This window comes from Clavispora lusitaniae (assembly GCF_014636115.1).
Source record: "Clavispora lusitaniae strain FDAARGOS_655 chromosome Unknown tig00000038_pilon, whole genome shotgun sequence".
In the NCBI taxonomy this organism is placed as follows: Eukaryota; Fungi; Ascomycota; class Pichiomycetes; order Serinales; family Metschnikowiaceae; genus Clavispora; species Clavispora lusitaniae.
Genome location: NW_027093976.1, coordinates 438622 through 464103, shown reverse-complemented (window position 1 = coordinate 464103; position 25482 = coordinate 438622). Strand labels below are relative to the sequence as shown.

General features: G+C 47.7%; 8 protein-coding genes across 8 annotated transcripts; 5 read left to right on the top strand and 3 right to left on the bottom strand. All coding sequences in view use genetic code 12, as the record gives it.

Annotated features, from left to right (window-relative positions):
• Nucleotides 1–1848: 1848 nt before the first annotated feature.
• On the top strand, nucleotides 1849–2952 carry FOB63_001332 (uncharacterized protein; the record flags this gene model as incomplete). The annotated part of the gene is made up of 1 exon (XM_002618576.2): nucleotides 1849–2952. One exon carries the CDS (start codon nucleotides 1849–1851, stop codon nucleotides 2950–2952), a length of 1104 nt encoding a protein of 367 aa, XP_002618622.2.
• A 4384-nt stretch (nucleotides 2953–7336) lies between these two features.
• FOB63_001331 (Golgi transport complex subunit) lies at nucleotides 7337–9574 on the top strand (the record flags this gene model as incomplete). The annotated part of the gene is made up of 1 exon (XM_002618578.2): nucleotides 7337–9574. One exon carries the CDS (start codon nucleotides 7337–7339, stop codon nucleotides 9572–9574), a length of 2238 nt encoding a protein of 745 aa, XP_002618624.2.
• A 566-nt stretch (nucleotides 9575–10140) lies between these two features.
• On the bottom strand, nucleotides 10141–11379 carry DPH1 (2-(3-amino-3-carboxypropyl)histidine synthase; the record flags this gene model as incomplete). Its single annotated transcript, XM_002618579.2, has 1 exon — nucleotides 10141–11379. One exon carries the CDS (start codon nucleotides 11377–11379, stop codon nucleotides 10141–10143), a length of 1239 nt encoding a protein of 412 aa, XP_002618625.2.
• A 561-nt stretch (nucleotides 11380–11940) lies between these two features.
• On the top strand, nucleotides 11941–13377 carry FOB63_001329 (Hsp90 cochaperone; the record flags this gene model as incomplete). Its single annotated transcript, XM_002618580.2, has 1 exon — nucleotides 11941–13377. The coding sequence occupies one exon, from the start codon at nucleotides 11941–11943 to the stop codon at nucleotides 13375–13377; it is 1437 nt and encodes a 478-aa protein (XP_002618626.2).
• A 1062-nt stretch (nucleotides 13378–14439) lies between these two features.
• Nucleotides 14440–15744, bottom strand: FOB63_001328 (uncharacterized protein; the record flags this gene model as incomplete). The annotated part of the gene is made up of 1 exon (XM_002618581.2): nucleotides 14440–15744. One exon carries the CDS (start codon nucleotides 15742–15744, stop codon nucleotides 14440–14442), a length of 1305 nt encoding a protein of 434 aa, XP_002618627.2.
• A 1745-nt stretch (nucleotides 15745–17489) lies between these two features.
• FOB63_001327 (uncharacterized protein) lies at nucleotides 17490–19823 on the bottom strand (the record flags this gene model as incomplete). The annotated part of the gene is made up of 1 exon (XM_002618582.2): nucleotides 17490–19823. The coding sequence occupies one exon, from the start codon at nucleotides 19821–19823 to the stop codon at nucleotides 17490–17492; it is 2334 nt and encodes a 777-aa protein (XP_002618628.2).
• A 310-nt stretch (nucleotides 19824–20133) lies between these two features.
• Nucleotides 20134–22098, top strand: FOB63_001326 (LMBR1 domain-containing protein; the record flags this gene model as incomplete). The annotated part of the gene is made up of 1 exon (XM_002618583.2): nucleotides 20134–22098. One exon carries the CDS (start codon nucleotides 20134–20136, stop codon nucleotides 22096–22098), a length of 1965 nt encoding a protein of 654 aa, XP_002618629.2.
• Nucleotides 22099–22545: 447 nt separating this feature from the next.
• GCN20 (putative AAA family ATPase) lies at nucleotides 22546–24804 on the top strand (the record flags this gene model as incomplete). The annotated part of the gene is made up of 1 exon (XM_002618584.2): nucleotides 22546–24804. The coding sequence occupies one exon, from the start codon at nucleotides 22546–22548 to the stop codon at nucleotides 24802–24804; it is 2259 nt and encodes a 752-aa protein (XP_002618630.1).
• Between the last annotated feature and the right edge of the window lie 678 nt (nucleotides 24805–25482).

Below are 25482 nucleotides of genomic sequence, written 5' to 3'. Positions count from 1 at the left end.
GTGCAGCCAGTGCAGCAACCAGCGTCTTATCGCGGCGCGTGTGCAGTGCGCGCGTCATGCGCCACGTGGTAGAGAAGACAAGTGTAAGCGTATGGCCCAGTACACACATGACCAGACGTGGATATCGCGGGAATTCTGGATTTGCGGAAAACCTTAATTCTGCATTGGGCCGGAGGCCACGATCTCCGAATCTTTGCTTGAGAAAGTGGTGGCGACAGCATTTGCACGAAGCTGCACAAGCGCAATTCTGCGCATCAGGAGAGATGAAGCCCCGCCAGAAAGCAGGACAATACGCCTGGGGAAAAACAGATGCAAAAAATAAAGGCAAAGAAAAGAAATAATAAATGTCATAATGAGGGAAGCAAAGGGCTGACCAGGTTCGCAATTTCTTGTCTTGTTTGTGGAGGCCACTGGGCCGAAATCCCTGGGATTGATCTCTTTGTTCCTGTACACAAGAGCGTAGCGCCGCACAGCAAGCGTGAGCGGCAGCCCAATCGGGACGGGTGCATCGAGGGGTCGAAAAAAACCACTTCATCTTCTCCGAGGCATGAAACCAGATGCAGAGCCGGCCACAGCTGCTGCGGCGCGGCGATAGATTCTGCGCGCGCGCCTAACCGCCGCACTCGGGCCCTGGGCATCTGCAAACTTGTTCGTCTGCTGCACACAAGCAGGCAATTCCGAAACGGTGTTTCAAGTGGGACAAGCGGCCAAAGTGGACCGATGTGAGATTGCAGCAGCACACAACGATAATGCGCGGGCCCACAAAGTTCCACGGCCCGCCATTGTGCTATCTTGGGATCGTGCATTGGGTTGGAGATGCGAAGCGCACAAAGATGGCGCCTGCACCAGGGGCAGAGGCACATTCCCCATGTTGCATGTGGCGGCAGGCCGAGATACAAAGGGCAGGACGAGATAAAGACAGGACGAGAGATAAAGGGCAGGACGAGAGATAAAGGCAGGACGAGATATGAAGGTGCGCGCCTCGTGTTGCAACTTGAAGCGGCCGGCGTGTGTGTCTGAGCGGGACACGCCAGTGTGCTTGGAATTGAGGCGGCGGGACGGAGGAGCAAAGAAGACGTTTTGCTACAGGACGCCTGTGGCTCGGCATGATCATGCGCCATGCGTGCCGCCTGGTGCATTTGCTCTCACTAGTGATTTCTATGTAGGGGAGCCCCTTTAGGCGCGGCACAGGGATGCCTGCGAAGAAGCACCGCCGGCCTTTTGGCATGTCTTCTCCCCTCATCCCTTGAACATTTAAGATGCGGCGTATCTGGAGAAGGACGCTTGCTGTATTTTTCGGTGTTTGCACGAGAAGGTCTTGCAAAAGTTCTTGAAGTTCAGCGTCCGTTTCGTCCACGCTCCATATTCCATATTCCATATTCCGTTCCGTTTTCTAGTCTACCGGTGGTGCTTAGCTGGATTCGCAATCCAGATTATCCGACGCGCAGGCTTCATTGATCCGAGCCACCGACTGATCCACTGACAGGGATTATTCAAAGATTCCGATTATCAACGTTCCGAAGTATCAGATTAACGTTCAGCAGATTATCAGATCAACGTTCAGCAGATTATCGATTAAGCATTCAATCAGCAAAAGACTTCAATTGGCAGTCAGTCATTCAATTTGAGACGACTATTTGACAGAAGACTCATCAGACAGACTTCAAAGACTTCATTCAACTCACAACTCATTCAACTCACAACTCATTCAAACTCAATCAGACTTCAGACTCAATCAGACTATTCGCAGTGGCACCAGAGTACAATCCAGTTCTACCAGTTCTACCGGTCGAGTTCTACCAGTTCTACAAATCCACCGTTCCAGTCATCAAGAGTAATCGTATCCTCATGCCCCGCTTGCCGCCCATCTCCCACTTGACCACGCACTTCCCGCTCCCGCCCGACTTTGGCCGCCCCGACTTTGGCCCCGACTTTGGCCCCGACTGTGGCCGCGACCGCGACTTCTTCGACCGCTTCCGCTTCGTGGCGCCCGCGCCGAAAAAGCGCCGCCGCCGCTCGCTCGCGCGCGCCGTGCTGCCCAAACTGCACTCGTGGCCGCTCGCGCGCCCGGCCAACTTCCCCATCCACCCGTTGCCCGAAGACAAAATCCCGCCGCACCAGCTTCCGCCGCTCCGCCGCATCTACCTGCAAATCGCCGCCAAACAATACAGCGCGCCCGCCTTGGACCCGGACCGCGCCCACTTGTCCGTCTACGAGTACCAGGTCGGCTCCCAGTGGATCATCTGGGACCACGAGACGGGCAACGTTCTTTTGACCAGTCTCTGGCGCGCCGCGCAACAGCACAGTCCGCAGGCGGACCACGACAAGTTGCGCGCGCCGCCCAAGGCCGATATCGTCAAGTTGCTCGAGTCGACGCCCAAAGAGCTCCACGCCAGCATCAAGCGGGTCCGCGGTGGTTTTCTCAAGATCCAGGGCACCTGGGTGCCGCATGCCTTGTGCCGCCGCCTCGCGCGCCGCTTCTGCTACTACATCCGCTTCCAGTTGGTGCCGCTTTTCGGCGCAGACTTCCCGGCCGAGTGTCTTGCGCCGGGCGACGCGGGCTTCGGCGAGCTCCGCTACGGCCGCGCCTCGGGCGGCGCCTCGGCGCGCGGCGCCCGCACATACTCGTTCTCGGACGCCGCGCCGCCCTCTGCGCGCGCGTCGTTTTCCCGCGGCGCCGCCTACACGATTGCGCCGCCGCGATCGGAGGACCCCCAGCGTTCGCCCTTGGACCCACATCGTTCGCCGTTGGACCCACATCGTTCGCCGTTGGATTCCCAGCGGTCGCCGCTGGCGTCGGCGAAAAACAGCACAAACGTCCCGCGGGTGCCGGCGTCGCCCGAGTTGAGCTATTCGGAAATGATGGACATAGTCAATGCGTCGCGGTGTCTCCAGCGCTTGAGCCAGAGCGGGCCCAGCAACAAAATGAGCATCGACCACATTCTCAGCTAGCGATATATCTGGGTACATAGACATAGATTGTTTCTGAAGAGAAGAGAAGAGAGAAGAGAAGTAGAGAAGAGAAGAGAAGTAGAGAAGAGAAGAGAAGTAGAGAAGAGAAGAGAATAGAGAAGAAGAGAAGAGAGAAGTAAGATGCAGACCTCGAGATCAAAGTGTGGTACGACAAGGGTTCCGGTTAAAGAACTTGGGTTTCGCCGAGTCAGTAGGTCTGGAGGAGTGGCCACTTGTAGTAATCCAATTGTCGGTCAATTGTGGTCGGTCAATTGTGGTCGGTCAATTGTGGTCATGTGGTCGGTCAATTGTGGGTCAATTGTCGAGCTGAGAGCACATTGAGCCGACGGATCAAAATTAGTTAGTTCCGTAGGAAACAGCGGTAATTTACATGGTTCTGGTATTGGCTCGACTATGCAAGTGCGTACTCATTTGGCATAACTGTATGTTCTGAGGTACTTCTAACAGTCAATTTCCATCATTGCTTAGCACTATCAATAAACGAGATCAAAATGCCAAATGACCAGTGAATTTATGCAGAGTAAACAGCGAAAAGTTACTAATGTTTTATCATATATGTGGCCAGTAAAGGAGATGAATTCTTCCATATTGGCGAAGCTTCGCATGTCTGAGTCTATCAGAACAGAATTCTCTTAAAATAGGTAGAAAACATACAAATGCTAATGAAAAAACCATCTTCACTTGGAAGGCCTTGGAACCTTCTCTTTTGTTGCCAGAAAGAAATAACGTATCTTTGCCCATCTCCCCTGTAGAGACCTGAAATGAAAGATACGCCAACTTTGCTGACTTACAAGATTTCTTACTTAGAGCATGTTGATTAAGGAAGACGGCTTCTATGTTTTGGTCCAATTGTCAGTAATCAATTGTCAGCAATTTCAGACGTCTGTCGAAACTAACTATGATTGTGATGCTACATGTATACATTTGTATGTCACAGGTGGATGGTCTGATCAATAACTTCGTCGTGTCGGCACTGGCGTCAACTTCGGGACAATAAGAATTGCGCCAGAACCCATCAACTGAAGTGTCTTACGCTTCCTTGCCCATTCACTTTTTCCGGGGAGTTTTCACAAGAAAATTTTCTCCATTGTCTTCAACGGATCCAGGTATGCAAATGCAGCCCAGCCTCAGCCACGCTACGCGCTAGAAAACTTCGTCAAAAGAGGCTTCTTTGCATCGGGCAATCTCCACTTGTCATGCATAACGGCTTAATCCCCGCCTGGTCTGTCATTCCAGAATCAGCAAGCAACAAAACACATAGGTGTTTTCCGGAGGTTTTCCGAATGAAGGTGCCGGTTTGCTTGCGGACAAAAATAGAAGAGAAAAAAATATGCCTCTGATGTAGATGGTGTGGACCAGTGCTATTGTTCTTTGTTCAGTGTCTTTTTTTTTTTTTTTTTTTTTTTCCATTTTTTTCCATTTTTTGGGATTCTTTTGCATTTTTCTTGTTTTGTTTCTTCCATTTTATGTTTCTTGTTCTGGGTTGCCTCTGCCCGCTTTTCATCCGGGAAAGATTGAGGTATTGCTTGATATGCGCTTAGTTTGCAAGTTAACTCTTTGCAAATAGCTTAGTCAGAATTGGACCACTTTCTTAAACACATGTAAATAAATCTACTGACGAGGTCGCTCCTGAACTTCCATCTCTCAATGGAAAACCGATCTTGATGTTTTCATTCTACTTAACGTTTCAGGTTCTTCAAGAACTTAGACCAATTGACATTCTCTTCCCTCTCTATCTCAAATTTCACAATTAGTAGGAACTCTAGTCTCGTTTTCATATGATATAGCTCATTAAGAATCTAGTCTTTATCCGGGGCTAGTACAGCCGACATATGATTCTAGTCCAACATCATAGCTCCTCAATCCAGCCCACTATTCCAGCACTATTCTAGCCCATTTTTCAACACCCAATGCTTTTCATCTCAAGTCCCCTCTGAATTCAAAAATAATACGGAACACGTGGAAAGAATTGCATCTCAAATGATTTTCTTAAAATGAAAGCAAACACTTGAAGTAGTCGTTTATCTATGGCAAAGTGTTGCGCTTCAATTCAATTTCCAGGAACACTTTTAGAACTGAACGAGAAGCTTGGCCCAATTGTATTTCATCTGATGTTCAGTATTTCTCTCTGTGCTTAAATGATTAGTCTTATAGTTATATTAGGGCTGAAAAATTGGAGGAGAGTATCTTTTATGTTTACGGAATGTGGTTTGACGTGACAATCAGAGTTGAGAATTCTAGACCAACTTCCATTGTAGCAAGACAAACCTTTCCATCCGACTTTCTACACAAAAATGAAAATAGACCATTAGCACTAACCAGTGTTCTATCCATGTCATTTTTTATAAATCAATTATCACCTTTCACTCAGACCTTGTGAATGAAATGTTTGAAAGCCAATAAGAGATATGGCAAATCAGAAGTTCGAATTCAGAGAAAATGGCCAAACGAGATTCTTCTAACAGAGGATAGAAACACTCAGAACTCAGTTGAAGCTTGAGGACTAAGTATTGTGTGGATATCCTATATTCCAGGTATCCTATATCCCAGGACAACTCTGTCCTTGAAACATCAGGATGATTATTCATACATATTTGGCCCATAAAGTATTAGAGTTTCTTAACAAGACTATCACAATTTACCTGTATTGCTGAAGCTGAATAAATCGTTGGTTTCAGGAAAACTCAAGCTCTCATTGGCAAAGGAAATACATTGTCAACATAAAGGTTTCTTGTACTTTCAAATCGGGCAAATCACTAGTTGCTATTTCATGTTCATGGTATCATAAATACTTGAAACAGAGAAGACTAAACTCCCTTTTCTCTTGAACTCGTTTTTTTCTTGCGCTACAATCATCGACAAGTAAGAGATGGTAGAGAAACGTCACTGCAACCTTGAATTAGAAGCTTTCATATCAAATCAGTATTTTTTTTTTGTTCAAAATCAATAATCTCAGCTTACTACTCAGAGTGAACTACGATTTGCCTATTCCAATTGTAAGATAGAATCACCACAAGCCAAAAAAAAAAAAAAAATCAAAAATTAAAAAGTAAGGAGTACAATGGGCGAACATAACGGGGGCCATAAGTAAGAAGAAAATAAATTACATCCTGTTTAACGATAAAGCTCGAAATTCTGTATTCAAGTGCCCTAGTGGATTCTCTTTCGTCTTTCTGATTGGAAGGAGCATTCTACATCACTAAGTCTGAAACATTTGAAGGCAAATTGCAGAAAAGTTAGAAAAATCAAATCCAAGCCATATAAAACAGCTCACGCATTTGGTATTAAAATCAAGAGGACAAAACCAGTTCAGACCATGGGTGGCATAATGACAAACATAAAGACCCTGGAACTAAATGAAGAGCCTCTTCGACGCTTCAAGAAGCAAATATCCATCCTCGATTAAAGATAACATGCAAGTTTCAGAAGAGAGTCGAAATCTTCGAGTTTAGAAACGCTATAGGCGGCGAAGGGAAGAGATAGGAGAATGCCAAATGCGAGACTACAAAGTAGAGGTTAAGACTAAGCATGTTAGAGCAGGGTAAATAATGGCGGCGATGAAGATGGAATAAGGCAAGAAACGAAATCCAGCTAACAAGTATAGAAAGAAATTCAGGCAACAAGAAAAGTGGAGAAATTCCGGAAAGGTGAAGAGAATCCTGCGATAAAATCGAAGAAAATCCGGCTAGAGCTATCACTCAAAGAGAATAGGCACAGCCAGACTATCCAAGGTACTACCAGTAAAACAAGTGGTTAAAACTAAAGTTGGATACATTTACCCTTTTGGTGTTAGGTGATCAAAGTATGAGTAATGAAGACGAAACGACTAAATCAGAAAAACAAGCAGAGGATTGATCCGGGAAACAGACGAGTCGAAATGCTCTTCTGCTCAGTTGAATTTGCTGTCCAAAATTCTGAGAGTAACCAGTAAAATCGCACTTCCATAACCCTTCTATACCGTTTCAATTGTCTGTTGTTAGTGTTTCTGCCGTTCTACAATTCGAATTTATTAACGCTTCTGGTTGTAGACGATATGAATATGATAGATAGTATTAGTTACCATTGATAGTGCCATTTATAGTACCATTTATAGTACCATTGATAGTATTAGTACCATTGATAGTATTAGTACCATTGATAGTATTGGTACCATTGATAGTTTAGTACCATTGATAGTATAAGTACCATTGGTCATATATTCGATCAATCCATTCCAGATTGGTTTTCAAAGTAATCGAAGTTTCAATAACGTTCCTTATGGAATTCCCACTACATTTGAACTTTTCCACCTTCCTTCTTACTTCGCTATTCAAAGCGCGATAATAGTGCACAACACCAATCTTCACTTTGAAGAAAAACCCCCATGGATTTCGTCGCCTTCGAGACCTTTTCCGAGGCCGATGCGCTCCCCTCGCCGCAGCCGGCGCTCTCGCTACCGCTCAAGTCCAACATCGAAAACTTGGGCTCCAAACTCGCCCATTTCAACCAGTTCAAAAGTCTTCTTGGCCACACGCCAGAAACGGCCACGACCGCCGAAGAAGCGCCCACCAAGCTCGCCGAGAAGTACGCGTCGCTCTCCCTCCGCCAGCTCGAGTCGCCTGCTGCGGAACTGGCTGCTCTGCCTGCGCCCGAAACGGAAAATGTCCGAACATCAGCGCTTTCAAAACGGTTGGCCCGGGCGTTGAACCCGCCCATGTCGGACTCGCTCACGGCCAGCGTGTTTTCCCGCTTGGAGCGCCACCTCGACAATCTTGCTCTCATGGTTGATCCGGGCGTTGGCGGGTCCATGGCCCGGAAAAACTTGCGCGGCGAGATCGAGGCGGATTTGCTCAAAAGCCAGGCCGCTGTGCTTGCAGACTACGCCCGTCCCATGCGGGGGCTCCGCAGCTTGGGCGACCAGGTGGCGGCGATGCAGCAGACCGTGGAGGAGACAGGCCAGTTGCTTGGCTCGGATGACGGCGACAGCGCCCGTATTTCGGCGCAGGTGGCCGCTCTCACGCGAGAAAACCAGCTCCTTGGCGTCAAGAAGGCGCTCTTGGCCAGCTTCCGCCGCCAGTTCACGCTCAACGAGTACGAGGAGTATGTTCTCTCGGCCAACGACATCAACGATGACTTTTTCGCCGCTTTGGCTCGGGCCGAAGCAATCAGCGAAAGATGCCTGCTTCTTCTTGCGCTCGACAACCCGCAGCTTGGGCTCCAGGTGATGGCGAAAAACAACGAGCTCATTGACAGGGCGCTTGGCAAGATCACCGCCTTCTGTAAGAGAACGTTGTCGAACATGTTTCTGCTCGGGAATAGAGCCCGCGTGGACTCTTTGCATTTGTGTTTCCGCTACTTGATGAAGCGTCCGAAGCAGTTGGACGAGGTTGTGGACGTGTTTGTGGAGTCTCGGTCTCAGGCTTTGATCCAAGATTTCAACTTGCAAGCAGGCGAGGGCGATTCGGGCTCGTCTCTTCCTGCCGACGCCCGGCCGGTTTTCTACTCGCAGCACGACTCGGCCAAATACGTGGCAGACTTGCTAGCGTACGTGCATTCTGTGGTGGTGAACGAGACAGACACTGTCAACAATGTTTTCGAGAACCGCGCCGAGTTTTCTTCCACCATCGAAAACATCATGCCGAAAATTCTCTCCGCGTTGGTCAAGCCTGTCCGGGCGCAGATAGAGAAGGTGATCTCGGCAGAAACAAAACTCGCGATGCTCTATCAGATCTACAGCCACTTGGACTTGTACCTCCTCATGTATAAAAAGTTGGAGCATGCCGATTCCATCTGCAATGTTGTGCGAGAAACCATCCGCTTGGCGCAGTCGAAGCTTGTCATGACCATAAACAACCGGTTGATGACAGTGAAAAACTCCAACCAGGCCCAGATGGACTTGTCGCCGGACTTGCAGCCGCCTGAATGGATTGTGGATTTTTATTCGGACGTCTTGCCCATGATCGACGCAGAAAACGGCACCACAATCTTCGGCTTGTCGCAAGAGGAACACAACAAGTTCCTCGATTTGATTGTCAACGAGCCCATTGGTATTTTCAACGAGCACCTTGCGCTGGCAGCGAAGGAGCTTACGAAAAGAGACGTGTTGATTTTCCGCCTCAACTTCTTGGACTTGGTGCTTACCAAAATCATGCCTCTCGCCCTTCTCAACGACAAGGTTTTGGAAGTTAACCATAGCATCTCGGACTACAGCAATGATCTTCAAGAGCTTCAGCTCCAAACGCTTTTGAGGGACTGTAATCTCACTGACTTTTACAATATTGTCGGCATGATCTGTCCTATGGACGACGAATTATTCGAGCCGTCAATATATCAGTCCATCACGGAAAACAAATTGTTTACTTCCGAAACTGTGTCTTCCACCAACACAGTGATCCAGCAGGCTCTTCCATCGGCGCTTATTGATGTTCAGCTGTCACTTATGAAACTTAACAGTCCTATGCTCGTCAATGAGATCATTACTTCGTCATCTCTCAAATTCGCCAAGTTTTACAAACTATTTTCGGCCATTGTGGTTGAATTTTTAGGCGAGCCGTTATTGACATGGACCACAACAGAGGTGGCCACGTTGCTTGGTGTCGAAGTTCCAGGAACGGATGTTTAGCGTTTCGGCACAATCCTTCAAAGCAATATCAGTACAGGAAGAACGGCACTAGACCTACCAACTCGAATCCAAAGAAGTATTGACCTATCTCAGACTGCATCATAAAAGACCTCTTGGTTACATATCAAATAATACTGCCTCAGTTTCAAGTCCATATGGCAAGTAAATTCATTTTTACTACATGTAATCTCTTAACCAAATTCACACGTTGATCTGCGTCAAATAAACGCACGGTTATTTACAAGGGTATGGAAGGTGATCACAATCGAATGACTCGAACAAGTCCTTCTCAGAGCGCAATGTCACTTGACATATCTTTACCAGAAACGGCCAGTTGAAAACTGTAACAATGAGTAGTCTTGCCAATGGGACTTTCCTCTTTAGTATAGACATTTCCTAGAATCCCAAAAGTTCCTAAATCCCGGCAGTTTTCTGAACCGTGAAATAATACATCAAGCCGTAATTGCTAATGCGCATCTTATAGACATCTTCATAAAAGATTCGGAACAGAAACGCCTGAAGTAGCGATTCCTAAGTCAGCAAATGATGAAGTCTTCGCACATCTATTAAATTGTCCGTTCAGGCACTTTCCCTCTGCCGTACCCATCTTTCTTATAGTAGTCCATCGGATAGAACCCGTCTGTCCACACATCCTTTTCCATCATCACCATGGCCTCATACGGCGTGAGCAACGGCTTTTCAAACGCATATCCCCAGTCTATAGACAACCGAGGGCAAGCCACCTGGACAAACGCATCTAGGTCGTCGAACATCGCGAGCTTCTGCGGGAAAATCTCACTCAAGATGATCTTCACCACCTCGATCCCGGCCGCACTAAACACCCGTTCGAGCCGAGCCAACGTTTCTGGGTTGCCCTGGCGGCCAAGGGCTCCCAAGATAAGCCCGACACGTTTGGCATTCCGCGCCGTGTTGATGGCGTCGGTCCGGACAGCCACCATCTGCTGCTGGTCGTAGTGTTCCCGCGTGAACTTGCGCGAGTACGGGTCGTAGCGGTATGCGGGGATGTCTGGGTTGTGGATCATGGCGCTCTCGAGATGGAAGCGGCCATCGCCCACGTAGACCATGGCGTCGATCGTAGAGTCGAGCCGGGCCGACGTGCAGCCCAAGACCTCGCCCTTGGACAACGGCAGCGTCTGGGGCGGAATGACATAAAGCGGTTTTTCGGCGTCGGCCTCCAAACGGGCCCGCACGCTGTGGATGGTGGGGTTGAACTGGATGGTGCCGAAGCAGGCGATGTGGGCGCCGCGGTCGAAGTTCTTTTTGAGGGTGTTGGCCAAGTGGGATTCGTCGATGTCGATGGTCACGAAAACGTAGAGAACCTTGATCTTGGTGACGTCGATGGGCACAAGACACAGGTGCGCGTAGTGGATGATGAAGTCGCAGTCGAGCGCCCGGGCCGTGTAGTCGTCGATGCAGCAGGCGCCGTACGACACGTCGCCCATGACAACGGTCTCGACCTGGCAAAACTGCTCCAAAATGTCCGAAATCACCAACGAGTAAATGAGAAGCCCTTCGGGCATCTGGAGCGCCACGCGCGACGCGCCGTGCTTGCGGATGTTCCACACGCACTTGTGGATCTCAAAGTTGTAGTTGGACGGCAAAAGCTTGATGCTTTCGTTGAGGTCTGGGTCGTCCAAAATGTCCTGGGGGATCTGGTTGAGCACACGGCCCACGGGACGGCGCTGCGGCGCAAGCGCAGCCCCCAGTGCTGCGGCGGCCCGGCGACCCACGAAACGGCGTTTTTTCTCGGTTTTTTCCGGTTTTCCGGTCTCGGCAGAAGACATGGCCAGGAAAAGTGGGTGCGATGGAGTCTGTGATAGTGTAGGCGGATGCAGGAGTAGACAAATGTTGTTTGATTCGTCCATTCGTCGATTCGTTTGATTTGTGATTTGTTGATTTGTGATTTGTTGATTTGTGAATTGTGAGTTGTTGATTTGTTTCTTTGGCTTCTGCTTCTTTCTTTGTTCGTTCTTATCCTGAATTCCTTGCTTTGTAGAAATGGATGAGAGTGCATACTGAGGGCATCGCAGGCCCAGATACGCCGTCATCGAATCTTAGTCTGCTAATCTTTACAATCCTCACTATCTCAGATTAGCTCAATCAACTTTGTTCGACAATCTCTCCAATTAACGATCTCTAATTAATTTTGATCTCTAATTAATTTTGATCTCCAGTATTTTGATCTCCAGTTATTTTGATCTCCAGTCATTTTGATCTCCAGTCTTTTGACCTCCAGTCATTGTGATCTCCTCATTTTGATCTCCATCTTCTCAATTCCTCCATCTTGATCTTGAGATTGACCATTAATTTGTCGAAGTAACAGTGTCCCAAATCTTTCCTCCTCCATGATCACACCCACCTTCTCCGTCTCGCAAGATGACGAGTACATTTTCATCACGGTGAAAGTGGCCAGCGTGCGCTTTTCGGCCCAGGCCATCGAGATGGTTGCGGACGGCGACGTTTTCGTGTTCTCGCTTCCGCCGTACTATCTTCGGCTCCGGCTCCCGTTCTCCGTGGTGGACGACGAACGGTCGCATGCCGAGTTCAACCTGAAAACGTCGTCCGTGGACATCCGGCTCCCGAAGGAGATCCGCGGCCAGCACTTCCCCGACTTGGACCTCGTGGCCAAGCTTCTCGCCCGAAAAGACGAGACAGGCCCCGCTGCCGCGGCCAAGCCGCTCATTGAGGAGCTCGACGTCACCAACAACGTTTCGGACACGGCGCAGGTGGCGCAGGAAGCCGAAGCGCACGACTGGGAGATCGAGCAGACGCAGGCAGAGGCGCCGCTTGCGCAGGCGGGCTACGGCTTCAACAATGCCTACAGCCAGCTTGTGGGCGTGTCTGTGGCCAACGGCAACGACATTAACGAGTTGGGCGACCCGGAGTCGGCCGCGGCCAACGACCGCGTGCTCGAGCGCCTCATCAAGGAGAACATCAAGTTCGACCCGGAGTACTATGCGGCCGACTACATCATGGAGAAGCACCCGTCTGCAGACGACGACAAGGCGTTTGGCGGGGTCTTGGCGTGGAAGTGCCCGGCCACGCGGCAGTTTGTGGCGTGGTACAAGAAGCAGCAGGCGGCGGCCGAGGACCAGCGCGAGACCGTGGTGCCCGTGGAGTTCTCGCATGACGAGCACAAGAAAATGCTCGAGCTTCCGCGCCGCAGCTACTTGGTGGAGCCGTGGCACCGGGCGCAGCTTCTCGCGCTCGTGGTGTCGGTGCTTTTCGCCCACCTCTACGACCTCCGCGAGAACGAGGGCGAGCGCAACATCGAGAGCGCCTGGACCGTGGGCAAGTTGGTGCCGCAGTTTGCGTTCTTGGACGCGCAGTTGCACATCCACAGCGAGGCGTCGGCCAGTCTCTTGAAGGCGTGCGTGGTGGCCGGCGTGCGCCGCGCCTTGTGCTACCCGTTCCACCGCCACTATAAGGTGGCCATGAAGACGTGGGACGACGTGTACTACGTTCTTCGGGGCGGCAAGCGAATGGTGCTCCGCGAGTTGTTGCACGTGAAGGAGCTCTTCCGTTTCCACGACGTGTACTATGTGTACGACAAGATCTGGTTGGACGACTTGTGTCTGTGGCTCATCAGCGACGCCGTGTCGGAGGGGGCGCTTCGGCAGCTTGCCCACGACGTGCGCAAGGAAACGGCCGGCTTGCGCAAGGAGGACATTACGTTCGAGAAGGTGGACGACACGCAGACGGGCGACGAGATGGTGGTGTTGGACGTGGCGGAGGTCGAGGCCATGGCAGACGACTCGTACGCGGCGTACGTCGGAAATTGAAGAAGAATGAAGAAGAATTGACGAATTGAAGGTTCGAAGGTTCGACGAATCGAAGAATCGAAGAATTGACGAATCGAAGAATCGAAGGTTCGAAGAATCGAAGAATCGAAGAATGAAGAATCGAAGAATCGAAGAATCGAAGATCGAAGAATCGAGGAATCGAGGAATCGAAGAATCGAAGAATGAAGGTTCGACGAATCGAAGAGTCGAAGATCGAAGAATGAAGGTTCGAAGAATGAGGTTCAAAGCGCTTCATCTGACCAGGAGCCTGGCCACCCAAATCGGTTCTGCCGTCGACAGTTTCAGTCTTTGTAGGTGCTTCGGTCAGCTGATTGGTCCTGATCGTCTTCTCGTTTCGGAATGTTCCTCTCATCTGGATTTCTAGTTCCTCTGGAAGGTTATACCAGTTAGGCACAACTAACCATGCATAGAATCTCGAAGTCAACATTGAAAAGTTTTATCTGAACCTCGAATAGTTTGTTCCAAGACGTATCTCATCGCAATGCAAACCCCAATTACTCAAATGTCTAAAATCGCCAGGCCTATCTCATCGCAATGCAAACGCTCATTACTCAAATGTCTAAAATCGCCAATGGAAATTCTCTTATTCTCAAAGATTATTTTAATAACCTTGTACCGATTCCACAGATGAGTCCTCTCATCGAACAAGAGAATGGTTCATCAAACTGCTTTTTGTACGGGCTGACCCAATGTATTCAGAGAAATAGACGCATCGCTTTTGCTGTATCAATGTTGACTATATTCAGAGTGTGATAAATGAAATGAGTAAATGAATGTAAAATTATGTAGTAGAGATGCTGAAATGCATGGATGATGACTATAATGAATGATGTGATGAGGACGTAATTTAAGACGCCTTACGGCTTATCGGGGCTTAACGGTTCCCAATTAATGAAACTCAATCAATCAAGCTAAGCAGTAATGCAAAATATCAGGAAATGCAATTGTAAGTAGGAGGTAACGTGGAAAATAGTGGGATTTGACTGCGCAAACTCGCCACGCTCGCTTCAGTGACGAAACATGCCCTTTACTTGCGGACTTTCATGTGTTCTCCAGAAGAATGTCGTGGGGGAAGCGGCTTGGAGCTGGCTCCAGCTTTTCTGTGATCGTCACTTCGTCCATGGATATGTCTTCTGTCCGTTCAGGCTCCTGCTTCTGCCGCACATCTTCGTTCTTTTCCCGTTTCACTGCAGCTCGTGCGTACTCCTGCGGCACCAGAATATCGATCGACATTTCATTGCTCTTGTGTCTCTTGTGTGAAACCAGACCACGGCTCAGTGTGGATGAAACACTGGTTTGCTCGCGTTCGGGCCGATCTGTTTCTGGACGCCAGTGATGGAACTGTATTACATGCTGGAATGATGACATTGACTCTTGTGATGGCACCTGATTGGTCTTCGTATGTTTGCGGAGCGGTTGTGCTGGTAATGGGCGCACCTGAAGCGCCGAAGAACCTGTTGGCAGCTGAAGCTGCAGACTAAGCAGCGTCTGGTGCCTTCTGCGGTCGACACTAGCTTTCAGAGGCGACAGTGTCTCAGTGGGCATAGAAAAATGCCTCTGGTGCGTTGGAAGCGTTCGGTGGGATGGCCGATATGGCGTTACAGGCTGCGCCAAATTGGCTACAGCGGCCGCGCCAAGTTTCGCAGGCGAGAGGGGCCGGCGCAAGTTTCCTTGAGGTTTGCTGCTTCCGCCAAAGCGGTAGTTGATTGGCGCTACGGGGCTGGCGTTGTCTGTCTCGTAGGACCGCGTCAATGTCGGAGATGGGGCTAGATGTGGCGACGGAGCAAGATGAGGGGACTTCTGGCGGCCAGCAGGCCGGTCTGGTTCTGCCCCCATACACATTCCAGGCACAAGATGCGGAGGCACATCGTTGCGAAGCGCTAGTTCGGCAATGGCCAAGTTTTTCGATGCAAGCTCAAGCCTGAGCAGGGCCTGGCGCGTTCGCTCTTGTTCAGTTCGTAGACGGAGGGCCTCCACATATGCTGACCAGGGCATGGGCGCAAATTCAGGGCCCAAAAGGGAAAGGTGCGCAGGGCCTGTGACCATGGCCAGAGACAACGTAGGAGGCGGCAACGGCTGGGAATACAGCGGCTGCGGAGTGGGCGGCTGGTGCTGAAACACAGGCGGTGCCTGCAGTTGCGCAGGCATTGATGGCTGCGGCTGCGGCTGTGGGTTGAGCTGAGGTTGCATTTGCGGGTTGTGCTGGGGCGACCGGCGGGCACCAGGCTGGTCTTGGGGTCTGCCGTAGGCCGACGATTCCAGCGCCGGCGGGCCGCTGCGGACACGTGGAGGCTCATCATGACCAGAGAACTTGTCTATGAGAGAATGGACGCTCATGGAACTCATGGCCGTGCATAAAGGAGGGGGTGGGACACTTTCGGCGTGGAGGTAAATAATGCGAGATGTGCGAGGTGCGACTATTGTGGAGGAAATATTTTTGCTCAGCAACGACAGGCTGCAAATTGCGCTCGCCTGTTCTTTTGACGCCAGGGGCAGGGGTTTGCTTCTGTTTGCTGGATGTTGTTGTTATTGATATATTTTTTTTTGCAACCTCTCGTGTTTCCTCCAATCACGCCGGGATTCTGTAAATTCTGGGTTGGGTTGGCGCCCGCCTGTTGTTCTGTCTAGTGCGACGGACAGAAATGGGCCAGGAAAGCGAGCGAAGGCGAGGAAAAAAAGGAAGGACAGAAAAGAAAGAAGGGCAAGTTCGAGCGGCGGGCGGCGCGAAAAAGAAAAAGAGCACAAGAAAAAAAGAAGCGGTTTGCAAGGCGCCTGCTTTTATATGTGGTGGCCGCTCTAAAAGAAGAAGTTCGCAGTGCGTCTCTTTAGTCTTCTCATGCAGCGCGCGCGCCAAAAATAGTCTAATTGATTGTTGAAGCGACGCGAAGAGAAAAAACGGGCCTTATTTTAACTTTTCGGGGCGGCGTCTCCCCGATTGGGATTTGTTTTTCCCTGCTTCTCGGCGATTCTCGACGTGGTTTGTTTTCCTTTTGGGCTCGCGTCCCGTGTGTGATTTGGCCGGCGTCCCAATCGGGCAAGATCGTTTATGCACGATTCCAGTTCTGGGCCAAATCTCATCTGGCGAACACATTGCTTGGTGAAAAGTACAGAAAGCCACTGTGCATTTCTTGAACCGCTGGTTTGGTCTCATGGCCCTTATTATTTTGTGGATTTTTATTTTTCTCGACGCTTTGAGATTGCATTCTCTGCCACCTCGCGAATCTAGAATAAGGTCTCCATTGTCCTATTGTAGTGTGCATATGTACAACGACTACTTTGCTTAGTTAGTTTAATCGGAGTCGTTGCCTGTTCCGATCTGCTACTGTGTATTCTTCTTTGCATTGCAATTGAAAAAAAAAAAAAAAGAAAAAAAAAAAAAAGAAAGTACGATAAAAGTGAACTGTGCATTCGGTGTCAAACTACTGGGCATGTTGGACTGGTCAGTACGACATCTGTACTTTATAGGTGTTGGTTTATGATCGCAGCTTATTGGCTAGGCCCTTTATTGGCCCAAGGGCTGATTGCACCGGAAACTTTTATGGTTCAATCAGACATGTGCCTTCTTTTCCTTTCTCCGACTGTAAATTCCACAGGGTAGCTGGTGTTTACGGCAATGCATATTGACACGGAATGTATTTTGAAGAAATGGTGGCTCAGAGGATTAACAAGCATGGTCAATTAATACTGTAACATATTAGTATAGGATGACGTTTAGCATTCGCTCAGAGATGGAAAAAGAAACTAATACCAGACCTCTCTCAATCCCTCAAGTAAACTTATATTTTGTTTGAATTTATGTCTTCATGATATGAAAACGGATTTCTACAACCCATAGATTCATGCACTACACCAGAGAAATAACGTTGTTAAACTCAGGAATCTACTAGTCTGAAACCTTGATTATTTCCTTCTGCTATCGAAATAGAAGTCTTTGGCTCTATGATTGGAAGTATTGATCCTGGAAACCTCTTGGAATCTTCAGCCGTGTATACTTTTTTTTTTTTTTTTTTGCTTGTTTGTTCTTCCTCCTACATTAGGTTCATTATTCGTGCATTCGTAAGCAAGCTTCATTTCACTATTCGGTATTGATATCAAAACGATTCGACCCTAAAAACTGTCTGGCCATCACGTTCTTTCATTTCTTCAATGTACTGGCGGAAGTTGTTACGCCAGTCCACCACATGATCAATTTTAACTCTCAATTCATTGGAAAGTACCAACTGTAACGCTTCGTTAACCCAGTCTTTCCGCACTTCCAAGTCAAACAACGTGTAGTAGTTGTACTTTGACACAAACAGGTTGGCTATTTCTGAGCTCCATTTCAGGCCCCACGGGTTGAAGATCCCAGCATTGGCTTTATCGACTAACTTGTCGACAGAATAACTTGGTGTGGAAATAGAAAAATCACAATATGACACGAACGCCGAACCAGTGTTCTTGGGTCTCAATAGCTTGGTGAACAATGGTTCTTTGCTCTTTCCAAATAAGCTCAGTATTTTCACGCCTGGGGCCAATCTGTCATGCATTGGGAAATGGTTCTGGTCAAGCATTTTCATGTCAATGTTTGACTGAAACATTTTCTTGCTTCCAATGATATCGATGAACAAATCGATTTTCGTTCTGTCCACATTGACCGTCAGGATCTTCTCCAGCTCTGGCACGGCCTGGAACATGCAATTGAGGAGCTCTGTGGCAAAATAACGCGGTTTCTTGTAGTTAATTGGCACCTTCTCCCCTGGAAGAACAAGGTCTTCGTTTTCGAGGTCAAATGGCAAGACATGGAACTTCTTCAAACCTCCACTATTGAGCCGATCAGCGAGCCGTCGAACCTGTTTCGAACTGCTATCTTGAACAACAAGAATCACATTGTAGCTTTGCAAAATGTTACTGTACGCACTGGAGGCAATTACTTGGGCCAAAGTATATCCTAACCCGGTGTCAGCGCCGTTAATGATTATGTTTGCGGCTCCTTCCCTCTTGAAAACACTTTCCATCAACGAAAGCGCTTGTTTGGCTCTGCAGTATAAACTCGAAAAAGTGCAAAACTTGGCGAGTTCAAACAGCACAGCCCATGGATCTTGCTTGGGAGGTAAAGTCGGCGGAACGTCATCAGAGTTTGAATTATCGGACAGATCCAGATCAGAGTCAGAGTCAAGTTCATCGCCCTCTACCAGAAAGGATGAAGGTTGGTTGAACGTAAGTTTCAACTTGACTTTCTTCATGGCCTCCATTAGTTCCTGTGAAATAGGGATGAGAACGTCCTTCGGATTGGCAATCAAAAGTGTCTGAAGTGCCCCCTTCTTGTCTGCCGGGTTCACCACACCAAAAACATACGTTCCCACTTTAAGGCTTGGATGGTTTTCGTACTTTTTCCCTACTCCAACAATTTCACCCACAAAATCGTAGCCGAGTCCCACTCGAACTTCGGAAAGATTGAGCTTGTATTTTGAGAGTTTCTCAAGATCAAAAGAAGATAAAGACCCGTACTTGACATCCACCAAAATTCTGTCCGGGCCAACAGGAACGTTAATTTCATGATAGAAGAAATTCAATGCGGTATTCTTATTCACCACGGAGATTTCCTTCACGGCCCTGGTAGGAAGGTCTTTCAAGTCCTCAAGTTTTTTGACCCGAGGAGCTTTCTTTTTAGAAAAGGTCGGTAGAGGTTTGGGCCCCTCCTTGTGACGTTCGAGATGAGCAAATTCAGGTGGCGTTTTCCAGAACGGGCTGCTTTGAAGTTTCTCTTTACGTCGTTGCTCTAGGAACTTGTGGTGTTCGTTCAAGTCTTGTTCCGGCTCAGGTGCAAAGCCGACCAGCTTTTTCTTTCTTGTGGAAGTCTTGGGCACGTCTTTCTCGGGTACTGGGGGAGCTGTACCGTCCTCGGATGGAGATGAATCTGTGGAGACATCGTTGATAGGTATATCTTGAGGCTGGACGTCTTCAGAAGGTTCTGCTTTTGCTGAAACTTCCAGTATTCCTGAATTTTCCAATCCTGCTGTAACTTCCAGTATTCCTGAATTTTCCAATCCTGCTGTAACTTCCAGTATTTCTGAATCGTCCAATCCTGTTGAAACTTCCAGCATTCCTGGATCATCCAGTTTTGTTGGTTCTTTCGGTATTTCTGGCTCTTTCAAATCTGTCCCAGCGTCCGACGCAATCTCACCCTTCTCGTTAGCTATGCTCTTTTCGGCGGCTTCTGAGATTGTGTCACCTTGAGAGGATCTGCTTATATCGTTTTTGGACTCTTCTGATTCGTCCTTCAATTCTTTCGGCTCCTCCTTCAATTCTTTCGCCTCCTCCTTCAATTCTACCTTTGGCTCCTTAGAATCACCGCTTTCTTGCATACTCCTTGTCTCGCTTAATGGAGTGTCCTCAGTTTTGTCGTTTCCGGAATCCATGTCTTCCACTTTAGTTGTTGCATCCATAGTTGCCTAGTGCGTCAGCCAGTTCGAATCTTCGCCGAGGAAAAGGGTAATTGAATGGTGCAGAAATTATTGTCCTCACTTTTTTCGAAGTAGCGTTAAACCAGATGTCGTGTTACTTTGCTAGGTGTAATTGGTGAGAAATTCCATGCATCCCGGCGCTTCCTAAACTTCCCCGAACTTTCGAACGAACCCTGACAGGTGGGACACCCGTACACCACGGCAAACGGGCTTGTATGCCTTAATCCAAGCGTGACATAAAGTGGCTTTGCTTATCGGTATCAGCAATTCGAGTCTAAAGGAAATCGCTAAAATGTGGATTCCCTTGCTTATATGCTACACTTTGGCCGGCGCCACGTCGCTCGCCTTTCTTCGCTTCCACATCAAACTTTTCCGATATCCTCTTTACTATCTGATTCCGGTTATGGCGGCTGTGGCAATGCCATTGTCCATCACCATTCTTCTACCGACAGACTATGTTTCACATAACGCCGGGAGTGCAATTCCGGGCTTCGACATCAGCGATCTGAGCATGCTACGCATGTGGAAGACTAACTACTGGATCACGTTTTCCTTGACATGGTTGATTCTTCCGCTTCTACAAGACTTCTACCGTGCGGGCGACCGCCTAAAGACGAAGAAGCTCATTTCTTCGTTGAAATCCAACCTTAAGTTTCAGGGGCTTATTTTGCTCGTGGCGGTTGCGGGTGCAATCTATCTCATGCTAGAAGTGGGGCTCACTTTGGGCCATCTCAAGTCGATGGTGATTGCGCTCTCGCACATTTACGCTTTGGTGTTGGCGCTTTGGCTCATGGCCCACGGGCTCATCACCATTCCGCGGAATCGGTGGCTCGAGGGAAACTTAACCCAGAACTTGAACCACTACTACTTGAAAGTGCCCAAGTTGGTGGATACTTTGGAAGACACTAAGATGTCGTTCAAGGAAAACGTCATCCAGGTGTTGGTGTTGGAGAAGACCTTTTCGGACCCGACGCTGGACATTGTTTTCCGTGACTGGATCTTAAGCCTCGCCCAGAAAGTGCCAGACGACATTCGAGAGTCGGTCACTCGGGAATTTGTCAACAACGAAACGAGACACATCTCTCGCGACCAAGTGTCGGAGGCCTTCTTGACGCAGTTGGCGTACAACTTCCAGAATCACCAATATAAGCTTCTGGCGCACATGGCTGAGTACGACACATTACTCCGAGAAATCACAAAGTTGCAAACGCTTCTTGAAGCTAAAGCAGCGCTGACCCCAGATGAACGGAACCAAATCATGAGATCTGTAAGTGGACTATTGCTGCCTGCAATGAGCTTCTACTTTCAATGCTACATCAAGCCTGTACTCTGTCGGCTTTTGTCTGTTGCTCTTCTTTGCGTTTCGTTTATCTTGATCCAGTCGGAGTTTTTCCACTCCACCAAACTTTCTCTCATGGATATCGTCATCTACAGAACAGGAATCCACAACCACACTCTTACACAGGGGCTTGTTTCGTTTCTCGTGTTTTCGTACATGTTGTTTTGTGCTCTCAACTCACTTGCAAAATTGAAAGTCTTCAACATGTACCACTTGGTGCCGCACCACTCTGATCCGGTGTCGACGTGCTTCTACGCCTCTTACATTGCACGCTTGACAATCCCATTGTCGTATAATTTCATCACATTATTTACCAGCAGACAGTCGATTTTTGAAGAGTGGTACGGAAAGTCTATTCATTTGACAGGCTTGTTCAATTTGATGAACAATTGGATCCCGCGTCTTCTTTTAATTCCGATTGTGTTGACCACATTCCATGTCTACGACAAGCTCAAGCTGCGGATCGGACTCAATTCTGATTTCTACGACTCGTGGGCAAATTTTGACGATGACGAGAATATGAATGAAGCAACAGACTTGGAGAATGCTCAGAACAAGAGGAAAGAGCTTGTTATTGTTGAGGCGAAAAGACTTGTGGCCATGGAGATGAATAAGCGCCAGCTGACCGCATCTATGCTGTTGCGTCCTTTCAATTTGAACACCGCTGCTGATCTGGCATATGAATCCAATAGAAGAGCATTCAATGAATCTTTGCTGGGCGGATTGTCCAATAGAGTGGATTCGTATCACGACGATGATGACCCTGTGGAAGAGAATTCTGGTTTCTGGGGCAGAGTGGGAGGTGCTGTGAATGGACTTAGAGACGTCGTGCAGACGAAATTTACAAGGGGAACTCCTTCATATACAGACACTCCATTAGACTCTTACGATTACGATGAGGACAATTTGATTATTTAATGTGCAGTTAATGGGGAAGGTTATTATAGTAAATTATGTAGAAGAGGATTTTTCTCTTTGAGTTAGAAGCGAATCTTACAATCATGTACGGGTTAAAACTTTATTTCGTCAAGAAAAGTAGCCACTACACTGTTCAAGTTGAAGGAACAACAAATTTATGCCACTACAGAAACTCTGCAGTAATTAGATGTATTCCAAGTAAGCCAAATGGGTGCGATAATATGAGCTGGAATGACAAGAATATTTACGACAAGAGCAACTTCGCAAATCAAAGTAGGAATAAAACCCATAAAAAGAATAAAAAGAATAAATACAATTCAATATGAATTTATTTCAATATAAGTATATATGTATAATATACTTGGTCCTTCTACATTTTCTGCATCCGTGCCTCCCACACTATCAGAAAACTTTTGTGAGCTCTAAGAATTTACCACAAAAACAGTAATGTCTAACGTCAGCTTACAGGTGCGTAGAGCCGTGCCTTCTGTGGATCCTATCGTTTCAGACTATGCGGTTGGTTATATCCAGCATATTTCCCATGCCACTGAAGATTCTGTTTCTGCCCAACAGCTTGATATTGCGAAAGAGCTTGGGTTTTTAGAAAAATTGTTGGTGGACGCTGGCGGGTCGGCTGACCAGGTGGAAAAGCTCACCAAGTCTGTTTCCGAGCAGCTCACGGCCAAGCTCAAGGAAAATATGGCCAAATTGGAGATCACAGGAGACAAATCCAAGAGACTTTTGGATGTCAATGTGTTGAAACAGAACAATTCTAAGCGAGACATCAACTCGTCTTTGGCGCTTCTTGGTGCTTCTAGAGACATTTCTCATGCCGGGAGACAAGTGGAGAGTAGAGTTGACAAAAAGAAGTTGGAGAAGCAAGAGAGAAAGATTGCGAAGAAGGTGGCCAAGAGAAACAACCAGTTTGTCAAGTACGAGGCTTCCAAGTTGTTGAACGAGTCGAAGGGCGAGGACTACGACTCCTTTTACTTGGAGATCAACCCGCTTGATTTTGGTTCGAGCGCAGGAAAATCAAAAGACATCAAAATCGACAATTTCGATTTGTATGTGGGTGACGGCAAACGTATTCTCAGCGATGCCAGCTTGACCTTGGCCCACGGTAGAAGATACGGTTTGGTCGGTCAGAACGGTATTGGTAAGTCGACTTTGTTGCGTGCTTTGTCGAGAAGAGAATTGACGATTCCGAAACATATTACAATTTTGCATGTTGAACAAGAACTCCGAGGCGACGATACGCCAGCTTTGCAGGCAGTTTTAGACGCCGATGTTTGGCGTAAAACTTTGATCCAGGAAGAACAAAAGATCACCGAAAGAATTGACGAGATTGAGAAGTTGAGAAGCGAGTTTGAAGAAGGTTCTAACGAGGTGGTGAAGCTAGACAATGAAAGAGGTGATTTGGACAAGCACTTGCAGGAAATCACGGAAAAATTATACGAAATGGAGTCCGATAAGGCTGAGAGTAGAGCAGCATCCATTTTGTTTGGACTTGGTTTCTCGCAAGAGTCTCAAAGCAAACCTACCAACTCGTTTTCTGGTGGTTGGAGAATGAGATTGTCGTTAGCACGTGCTTTGTTCTGTGAGCCCGACTTGTTGTTGCTAGACGAACCATCCAATATGTTGGATGTTCCTTCCATCACGTATTTGGCCAAGTATTTGCAAACATATTCTGGTACGGTCTTGGTTGTTTCGCACGACAGAGCATTTTTGAATGAAGTGGCCACAGATATTATCCACCAACACTCGGAACGGTTGGACTACTACCGTGGTTCTAACTTTGACTCCTTCTACGCTACGCGAGAAGAGAGAATCAAGAACCAGCGCCGTGAGTACGAAAACCAAATGGCGTACAGACAGCACTTACAAGCATTTATCGACAAATTCAGATACAATGCGGCGAAATCGCTGGAAGCCCAGTCCCGTATCAAAAAGTTGGAGAAGTTGCCTGTTTTGGAACCACCAGAAGACGACAAGATTATCACGTTCAAGTTCCCAGATCCGGATGGACTTTCGCCACCAATCTTGCAAATGCACAACGTTACTTTTGGCTACTCTCCAGATAAGATTATTTTGAAGGATGTGGACTTGGATGTCCAGATGGACTCGCGTATTGCCTTCTGTGGTGGTAACGGTACAGGTAAGACTACTTTGTTAAAATTACTTTTGGGCCAACTTTCGCCATTACTGGGTCACATCTCTCGTAACGGCAGATTGCGGGTGGGTTACTTTGCGCAACATCATGTGGACTCTATGGATTTGAACCTTTCTGCTGTTTCGTGGATGGCAAAAGCTTTCCCCGGTAAATCTGACGAGGAGTACAGACGCCACTTGGGATCCTTTGGTATTACAGGCACATTGGGTTTGCAGAAAATGGAGTTGTTGTCGGGAGGACAGAAATCGAGAGTTGCGTTCGCGGCGCTTTGTATGAACCAGCCACACATTCTTATTTTGGATGAGCCTTCGAATCACTTGGATACCCAAGGTTTGGACGCACTTGCGGACGCTTTGATTAACTTCAAGGGTGGTGTTTTGATGGTCTCGCACGATGTCTCCACGATCGAAAGAGTATGTAATGAGATCTGGGTCAGCGAGGATTCAAAGGTATCGAAGTTCCCAGGAAACATCCACGATTACAAGAAACACATTTTGAAACAGGCTGACGCATCTGGTGTTGTGAGAAAACACTAAGGTCTATGTGCATTAACGAAGCTGTTGAGCATTGGAAGCTTTGTTTCCATGTTCATCCTTCTACTTTTGGACCGATGGTAAATAAAATAGGACAGATACCTGTCCGAGCGTGTATAATTAACTTGGCATGGTAATGAGTTGCGTAATTTCATTTCAGACCCTCAGCCGTGTGGGTTTATGTGAGCGAGGTGTTATAATCAGAAATCAAATGAATATCGAAGACGACTCAGAGACCAATTCATTCCATTCTAGATAAGATCAATCAGTAAGGAAAAAGTGGTTGAGATAAATTACCGCCGATGATTCATGCAGATGTAGGTTTACCTCTTCCGATACAGTAACAATAAACTAATAGTAAGAAAGAATAAAGATGTACGTGCTAAAGCATATCTAAATATTACCGAAAACGATGAATACTAAAATATTTTACTAGAGACGTTGATGCTATCGTTTCAAGAGAAAATTGTCTGTCCCTTTAATCGTTTTGTCATTGACCTTTTTCTCTCCTCGTCTGTCTATTAAAGTTCTCAAGATTGCAATTGTGGTGGATTATGCGACATAACTTTCCGTGCCAATTCGAATCTTAAATATTGCTATTAACTAGCTTCTTGACCAGGTTGACCAGCTTGAAACACATAAAACAGTACCAAGTCAAAACGACAAATGCCAATTTTTCAA